The 9,918-nt window shown below is 41.3% G+C and overlaps 1 protein-coding gene across 1 annotated transcript; it reads left to right on the forward strand.

The window, feature by feature from the left end:
• Positions 1 to 2,268: 2,268 nt before the first annotated feature.
• Positions 2,269 to 3,814, forward strand: ccdc122 (coiled-coil domain containing 122; the record flags this gene model as incomplete). Its single annotated transcript, XM_080834554.1, has 3 exons — positions 2,269 to 2,577; positions 3,255 to 3,371; positions 3,644 to 3,814. 3 exons carry the CDS (start codon positions 2,269 to 2,271, stop codon positions 3,812 to 3,814), a joined length of 597 nt encoding a protein of 198 aa, XP_080690680.1.
• Positions 3,815 to 9,918: the final 6,104 nt, after the last annotated feature.

Consider the following 9,918-nt stretch of genomic DNA (forward strand, 5'->3'; position numbering starts at 1 on the left):
GGTTGTGCCAATGGTTTATAGAACCATTTTAAAATAAATAGTAATAATCACAATAATAAAATACACTTCCCTTATATGTGGCCATTTCAGATATAAAAGTTACACAGCTTCACCATGTCGACTATTCTTTTAAAATTCTTACTTCCTGTCAAGAGATCCTAGTCTAATCACCCTAATTTGACAGCTTCTTCCTCAATCGTAGACCACTCGTCTTTGCAGCACTCTGCACGAGCCATCATGGAGTGCATCATGGTGAATACGGACATTGTTGTTGATGGTAAGTGACCAAAAATGTTGAAAACTTGAATAATGTACAGCAACTGCTGTAGGCCTGAAATATGTAGTACTGTGTGGTAAAGGTGACAATTAGTTAAGCCCCACGCTAAATTAGGCCTACTAAAATAAATAAATAATTAAACAAGTAGTGAATGGCAAGGCTGACAAGCTACTTATAGCCAGTTAGCATGAGTTTATCTTGACACACATTTGACGTTCAGTCAACTTGTAAGTGCAGCTAATTTGATTTATATAGTAGCGATAATTTACTACTTTTACTTTACGATTTTTTTTCTGACCACGTTTTGTATTATATTAAATTAAATACATCACCCATCGGTTACCCTCCTGCACCTCAGTGCTGGGCTGTTCATAAAATACGCTTCTCAGTACTAAGTCGCATTGTTCTTCTCTACTGTTGGCTAGATCTGCTACAGTCTTATTAGCCTAGCACTGTGTCTATCTTTCAGTTGCTAAGGTAAAACTTTTCCACGATGTTATTGTACCGTGTAAACCTGTGCACACATTTGATAAAATAATTAATGTAATAAGGTATCCAACTTCTATCCAGAGAGGCAGCTTTCTCTCATGGGGACTCTTGAGGAGGTATCCCTGCAGGGAGAGGTTCAAGCCAACGAACTGAAGGAAAAGCAACAAACACTGAACACTTTGCAGGTTATGTTACTGGACATGCACTACAAACATACCTAAGCTAATTAGCTAATCCATGGCCATTTTGTACCCACTCCACTATTATGGCTATTAAAACTAACACTATTACTTTGGCTATTTGTATGACTTTATATATTCTTCATTGTCAACAGATTTATGCCAGTAGAGATGGCATGGTGGGCTATCCAAAGGAAGTGAATCATAACGACAATATTTCTTTAATACTAAAAACATGGCTTGACATTGAAAGAACATTATAACTTAAAGGCACCCAGTGCAACTTTCGAGGCTTAAAAATAAACAGTCAATTTCTAGTCTTTTTTAAACGTAGTAAGTTTCAATAACTCCATACCATTCCATATCGACATTCAAGGAGCAAAGATGAGACGTCGTTGTGTGGTGAGAACTGATAGAAAATCGATAACAACAACAATCGCCGCCATTTTCTTTATTTTTTGTAACCTACAATAAATACAGCAGGCTTCCAGTCAATGGAAAAATGGCCTCACCCCACCGGCGATTGTTGTTGTTTACGATTTTCTATCAGTTCTCACCACACAATGACGTCTCATCTTTGCTCCTTGAATGACAATATGTAATGGTATGGAGTTATTGAAACTTACTACGTGTAAAAAAGACTAGAAATTGAATGTTTATTTTTCATTGAATGTTTACATAAAGTTGCACTGGGTGCCTTTAAAGACGTAATAGCTAATAGGACCGATTAGAGTGAGCAATAAAGCACTTAAAGTAACAATTTGAAACTTTTTGAGTTATGGTTTTACAGGCAACTAGTGATGGTACCATCCTCAAATTAATTTTGATAGCACACAGTCATCTGAAGGACAGATAAACACCTGTGTCTTTCCCACTAGCCATCCCGGGTATGCCCTATGTAGTTCTGTATACCGGGCTGGAGCACCCTGCAAAAAAGATAAGCTTTTTCAGCATGACGTTGCCAGCTATACTGCCAAAAGACACCAGTTAGTGTATTGGCAAGCTTCTATCAGTGTCAACTGGGCTGTTGGAGGGGTTTGCGAGGTTTTTGCCTGCTTTTTAGATGGTTAGCTTGCTAGTTTTGGAACAGAACTCCTTATTGCTGCTTTAAAGGACACTGATGTACAAACATGGAATGAAAGATAGATGCTGGTCTTAACCTGCAGCTAGACAAACATAACGATTGTAAGCCATCAATAACTTGGTTATTTATTTATTTATTACACAAAACAGGACACACTCTCAGACCTGAAGAGTAGCTGTGAGGCTGTTGAGCTTGAGCTGAAATGTTCAAACAGGCAGCTCAATGGCTTGCTGTGTGAGATGGAGCAGATCAAACGTGGCAACAGCAGCCTGGAGTCACAATTGCATGACACCAACTCAGAAAACATGAAACTGCAGCTCCAGATTCAGGAGCAGGAGGAGAGCCAACAGTCCTCACTGGCTAGTTACAATGCCTACAGAAACAAGATGGAGGATCACAAAATGGCAGTCGCTGAGGCAGAGAGCCAGATGACTATTTACAAGGAACTGATGGAGGCAAGAGAGCTGGTCAAACGGCTCAGAGAAAAACGAGACGCCCTTGAGGTGGATTTACAGAACCCAGAGGGACACGCTGCCAAAGAGGCCAGAGTGGGTGTCATGATCTCTCGGCAGTTCATTTTGTCATGTTCTTTTCTCACTCTGTTCAACTTGTCTGGTTTAGTTACCTTTACCTTTGTATCTGTTCTAATTTCTCTCCAACTTTAGGGTGAAACTTGAATCATTGGATTTTGTTTTAATAGCTACCCTATTGGCCACACCCTAAACTCTAGTCTAGACACCCCTAAATGGGTTTACCAGCATCCGAGTTGCATTTAAACAAGTGAGCTCCTTAGTGTGCAAAGTAGAGAAATGATCACAATGCTTTTACTATACTTTACATTGGGCATCTTTTAGAAATGGCAAAAAGACAACCGAAGGATAGCTTCGCGTCAACCCCTGAATACTATTTGTGAATATTTATGAATACAGTTCAAAATGTATTCAGGTGATAATCAGACCTCATAATAACCAGAGCCCATAATCCTACATTTGGGTCACTATGGTAACATGCAGGCCTTTAGTTCTGTCGTCACTGAAGTTGGCAGCATCCTTAAAACAGTCCAAAACTGGAAGGGTTTCAAACCTATTCTGCCCAGACATGTAGTGGCTTCAGTTACACCCGTGCAGAGCTCAGACTAACAGAGGAGAGAAGGAACATAAATAAAGGAAGGGAGGATGCACTTACATTACGTTGCGTAATGGAAAGGAACGTTGTGTTTCTACAGCACGAGATTGATGACTTAGAGCGGCAAGTATCAGCAAAAAGGGAGAATGTAGAGGAGAAACAGGCATTTCTGCAGAACGAACGGGAGGTCCATGCCCAGCTAAGGAGGGATATTGAGGTACTTGAAACAGATGTATTGCTTCTGATGCAGTGATGTTCATTATTGCATTCAGATTTAACACCTGAAAAAATGCATGAATATGTTTGTGTTCTGTATATAATCATTAGAATGTGTGTGACACATTGACAGAAATAAAAAATAACAAAACACAAAGGCTTTATTACATCTACATCTTTTGGGTGATGGTCAGATGCATAAAGGATGGACAGATAGACACAGATCCATAGCTTTTCAAACCCCCCCTGCCCCACTCCCTACTTCCTCACCAGATCCAGAACAGAAGATATGACGCCAGAGTGAAGCGGCTTCGCTGCCAGCTGAGCAAGGCCCAGTCCAACCACAGGTACATCACCAGCGACATCAAACGTATGGAGGATGAGATGGAGGAGCTGACTAGGCAGGTGGAGGAGACAGAGGGGGCATCACTCCATTACCACTAGAGGGGGCATCACTCCATTACCACTAGGCATCACTCCATTACCACTAGAGGGGGCATCACTCCATTACCACTAGAGGGGGCATCACTCCATTACCACTAGAGGGGGCATCACTCCATTACCACTAGGCATCACTCTAGACCTGGTTGGTCTCCTCAGGTGCAAACGGTTGTTTAACAGGACAATTGAGTGTATGCATCCCTATCGTGTGAGTCAATTATTTCTATAAAGTGTGTCTCTGTGTGTGGGGGTGGGGGGTTAATTTATGCTTAAAAGTTCATGTTGCAGACTTGTTCAAGTTTGGTAGTTGTAATGCGGATAATTTTAATATTTTACATTTATGGAGTTGAATATGTTTATATGTTATCTATGAAATGTTTGATATGTATTAAAAAAAATATTAAAATGTTTTACTCTTAAAATTTTCCCCCAAAATATATCCACTCTGTGTACTTGAGTACCACAGTTTGTATTCTATAATTCTAAGGGCCCTATCTTGCACCCAGCGCAAGTGACATTGTCACCGACGCAAGTATCATTCCTATCTTGCACCCGGCGCACAGCGCGATTTTCCCTCCAGAGGTCCGCTTCGAAATGAACTTGCGCCGACATGGGCGGGGGCGGAACAGAGAAGGCGTTTCTCTGGCGCAAGTGGTATTTTGCAGTTTTCAAAACAACGCCGTGCGCCGTGCGCCATTGACCAAAAAAAAGCTGGTCTAATGTGAGGCGCAATGTCTAAAGTCTGTAACGCGTATTCAGAACGCTATTTTAAGGGCGCATGTGCTTGCCCGCACAGTATAGGACCTGTAGGCTACACTTTACTTCTGTCGTCTTCACGAGAGATTTACACCAATTGTTTGGCAAGCCATATATAATTACAAGGAAAATAAAGTATTTACCACATGAGGAAATCATTGTGATATCCGTATCCAAGACATTTAAAAACTAGGCATACATCTAGCGTACACAATTGACCCAAATGATTCAGGTTAATTGAAGCTGCGTGACATTTGATTTATTGTATGGCTTTGTTGCATTTATTTAATGCCAGTATTATTATAAATCTTGTAAACTCATCTCTGTGTATGTGGACTTTATTTATGTACCTTGGGTTTGGTCAGCTGGTGCACTGGCTTGGGTGCCGATTTCCATGCCCCCAAATCCCTGCACGCTCTCAGGCGTGAGGGTAGACGTGGCGATGTCCTCTGCTGCCGTCAGATCCTGGGTCGAGGCAGATCCACCTCCCGTGAAGGAGAACGTGTGTTACCTTCCAGCTTGGATGTCCCACGTCTCCGGACGTCATTATAGCGTTTTCGGCAACGTTATCGGGTGCCCCGTTGCAGAAACAATCACGGCAATATCTTGACATGCTTGCTTGACTTTGCTTACTTTTGGAGGGTTTCTCGCATCCCCATATATATCTATCTCCCGGCTTTCTACAAAGCCATACAATAAATCAAATGTCACGCAGCTTCAATTAACCTGAATCATTTGGGTCAATGTGTAGGCTACATGTATGCTTATTTTTAAAATATCTTGGATATGGATTTCACAATGATTTCCTCAAGTGGTAAATACTTTATTTTCCTTGTAATTATATATGGCTTGCCAAAAAATTGGTGTAAATCTCACGTCGGTCTCCTCGGCTGTGAACTTCTCCGGTCTTCCACCAGGTAATTCCGCCATCAAAATAACAAGCCGCTATGGACTATGCGCTTCTCGCTCTTAAAGGGAATGTGAAATGACGCTCCGATTGGTTTATTGCATATTACGCCCAAACCACACCTATGGCCGAGTAACCTCCTTTGGACCAACCCTTTTGACACTTGCGCTGGACGCAAGTGTGTTTTTTCCGCCGTTAAAATAGCAACTGCGCCATAGAGCCGCCCACACAGCTACTTGCGCTTGGCGCCGTCCTACTTGCGTTTCTGATCGGCAAGATAGGGCCCTAAGAGTTTAGATGGCCACTAAATTCTGAAGAATGGACACTGGGTGGCAGTAGTGTCAACCACATGCCTCTTCTTTTCACCAGAGATGCTTTGTTGACCATCAAATGGAGTCTGTCTTTGAAACAAGCAAACAGACGTTGGCTTTATTTGTTCCTTACAATGCAGTCCTGATATTCTAAATGACTCTCTCTTGTAGATCATGAGTTTTGTTCAGGCTCTTTGTTTTTGTGTGTTGTGAGTGCGTTGTGTTTCAGCTGCGGCCTTATGTATCTGTACAGCAATTGTATACAGATTGGCCTCTTAAAACTTAAGAACAGACTTAACACACATGTAGTCACTGTTTGCGAAGACAGTGATGTAGTCATAATTCAGTATTCCCATCAAGCTCATATTTGACATACGGTGTAGAACAGGCAGAAACAATGTCACTGAAATTAAGATTTGACGGTAAGCATTGAACTGAAACAGTTTGATTGACATGATCAAGAACGTCAAATAGATAATGACACACAGTTCCTGTGGAGTTTGCATTACCAAACCACCATTGGCGAGTTCTGTTCTTGGCAAGGACATGAACTTTAGAAACAAATTAATAATTCTATTCTCTCTCATCACTCCAGGCCATAGATAGATGGATTGAAAGGATCACATCTGATCAAATTGGAACTTCCATGCATGTGTGTCTATGCCTGTGAGTGTGTGTGTGTGTGTGTGTGTGTGTGTGTGTGTGTGTGTGTGTGTGTGTGTGTGTGTGTGTGTGTGTGTGTGTGGGTGTGTGTGTGTGTGTGTGTGTGTGTGTGTGTGTGTGTGTGTGTGTGTGTGTGTGTGTGTGTGTGTGTGTGTCTATGCCTGTGAGTGTGTTGCTTTATTTGTGTGAGCCTGTCCACTGTTCTGGAGGCAGGGGCCATTTGAGCTGGGACTGCAGTGAGTGCATGCATCGTTCTACTGAGCCATAGGGTATGACACATTCATGTTCTTAATACACTCCCCATTAAGAACGGACCGGACAGCAGCTAGGAAACCGCAAGATTGATGACTTAGCAAAAAAAGAGTTCGACACTTGAGTTTGATCAGTGAGTTTTGAGTGTTTACTGTAAATACTGTTGTTGACCATTCAAAGTCTGTGTGGTGCAAACGCATCGTGAGTTAACCATGCCATGCTGTATTCCTGCTGCATTTTCAGAATCAGAATCAGAATTATTTTTATTGGCCAAGTATATTCTCACATACAGGAAATTGACTTGGTGTGGTTGGTGCATAGGACATAAAACAACATTATATATAAGAAGAACATAGTATTTACCGAAAATGTACAAATATTAACAAAATAGGAAAATATTACTATAGTTTAAATCAATCATGTGCATGAAGATTCCCTTCCAGTCAGCTCCTCAACATTACATTACATACTGGTATCATGTGGCGTGTAAGTTGCATTACATTACATACTGGTATCATGTGGCGTGTACGTTACATTACATTACATACTGGTATCATGTGGCGTGTACGTTACATTACATTACATACTGGTATCATGTGGCGTGTAAGTTGCATTACATTACATACTGGTATCATGTGGCGTGTAAGTGGTTGGCTTGAGAAAGCAAACAGCTGCTTACCGTACACAGTACAGTGTGTACCAAACCATCTAACTGACTCCACCTGTAACTGAACTGGCAGCATACCTACTGAGGCCATGTATAAAGCAGCCAGGGAGGTCATGTCCAGTAAAACACACCTTCTCACTGTACGATAAGTCACTTTCAATTAAGGCATCTGCTTAACTGCAGAAGAGTTGGGCAACTGTCCAAGACCTTCCAGTACTGCCGGTGCCAGATCAGGAGCAGATCACAACCAAACCCACCCGAGTCCTGTGCAGTCTTGATTCCTGTCTTCCACCTCATTGGCTGGCTGAGCGTATATGCACTGACATTCTCACTGAGTCTCTAATGAGGGCGCGATGTGCTTGTTTGGAGAATCCCCAGCATCTGTTGCTGTGTGGTGCTTCTTCCGTTCCCCCCAGTATGTGTTTGGCCCTGAGATGTTTTTTTCCCACTGCGTTCGGAAGCCCCAGGCCACTTCTGTACTTTAGCGAACTGTCAGATCACCCTAACACACGCACACACACACACACACACACACACATACCCCTCCTACTCCATCTCATTCACACACGTCTCTAGTCGTGTTTTACTACTATCTCATGACATTTACTTTCTTTCTACATAACATATCTCTCTGATACAACCCGGTTGGAGATATCGCAATAAATGGGTGTCCTTTACATGCTAACATGCAAATTTGCTAATTTGCCTTTGAACATTATGTAAATTGTAATGCTACTTTCAACTGTTCGGCATTCCAACAGGCATTAGTCTTTGTGTGTCACTTTGAGGAGATTTATGTAAGACGGTAACTCCTGATATCTCATCAAAGAAGACTACACAGATAATGATGACAGAAAATGATAGATAATTAGTACTGTGAAACCATGGCTCAGTGCTCATGATTGAAAGGGTCTGTCATCTTAAATGGCACGACTATTTGACCAGGAGTCTGAGATTATGTCTTCAAAACTCACTCAAAATTCGAGGCAGATGTGTTGTGGTTGCTCACATTTGCCAGAAATGCTTTGAATATATTGTTTCTTAAGGAACTTGTACACATCTAAAAAGGTATATACAGTGTCATACCACAGTAGAAGAAAATATCACTGGATGTCGACAAATTAAATACTTGACAAGGGGAGCGTGGACATGATGCTTTGGACACAAGCTCAACAGTGACGCACTGGGAAGTGGGAACGCGTTGACCTTCTCCGTCATTTAACTTCAAATAGTTGATTGATTGATGATTGATTGATTGTTGTGGGGCTCTGATTTGTGTGATGTTAAGTGCATCTCCCCACACCTGGAATCTTAAACGTTTACAGTCACACCTTTTCTCAATCTGTCATATCTCAGCTGCAGCAGTTCAGAGATATTACTAAAGAAGCCAATTATAGTATCTGTGTTAATACAGGCTATTGTCTGGGCTAATCCAGACCTTGACAGTTGTGAGGAAGAGTGTTTGACAGTTATTAGCAGAGTCCTATAGTATAGGCAAGGCAAGGAGCATTTAGTTATATAGCGCAATCCATACACAATGGTAATTCAAAGTGATATACAAGTGAGCAGATACAAGAACATAGACACATAACAGATTAAAACAGTAAGGTATAATAGAGAGGAGAGAGTTCCCTCTTTCTCAATGTCTGAATTGTGTGTCTTTATGGGTGAGAATAGGACAATAAGATAGAGATGAAATGGTTATATTAGATCTCTAAAGATGTACAGTAAACACCAGATGTGAGTACTCTTCTGTGCAATATCACTTAAATGTCAAGTGATTCAAAATTGTATCACCTCTCAATAATTGCATTATTTCTGTTAACAAGTAGGGTATGTTCTCTTATGAAACTTTAGAAATACTATATTAAAAATACAGACCACACAGTAGAAACTCAATGCAACAAGAGAAAACACCTGTGATCATTGACTCACAAGTTTGAAAACCTGTGATACCTGAAACAAAATTGAGTACACCTGAGATTTCCAAATAACCTAATTGCTTGAACACGGGTATGAAATGACCTGTGAACACCAGGACCTTTTGGGCATACGGGCTGTGTCTGTTAACATGTCTGCATCATGGAAAGAATTGCCAGTCCAGAGCAATAGAAAACTCTGATTGTGAGTTTCACAAAGATTAAAAAGTATAGATGAAGTTTGATACATAAAACACAGTAATGAGCCATAGGAATACTCATCAGAGCCGCTGTGGCCGTCCTAAAATGACGGACTGCTTACTTTCACAAACTGGCCATGAGTAACAGACTACAAAGTGCTTCAGATTGGGCGCTGGGGTTATCAATGGAAATCTGATGTCTGTGCAGTCTCAGACTGTACGATGTACTTTGAAGCAAAAAAAAAAGTTTTTGCTCTGGCACAACTTGGGTAAAAGAGATGAAGATCCTGATGAATATTGAAAGAACATTCTTTTGTCAGATGAGCCCAAGATGAATTTGTTCGTCTCAGATGGGGTCCAGCATGTTTTGGCAAATCTGGCCAGGACTACCACAGTGAATACATATGGAGCTTGTAAATGATATGGAGCTAA

The sequence above is a fragment of the Sprattus sprattus genome (genome assembly GCF_963457725.1).
Source record: "Sprattus sprattus genome assembly, chromosome: 3".
In the NCBI taxonomy this organism is placed as follows: domain Eukaryota; kingdom Metazoa; phylum Chordata; class Actinopteri; order Clupeiformes; family Clupeidae; genus Sprattus; species Sprattus sprattus.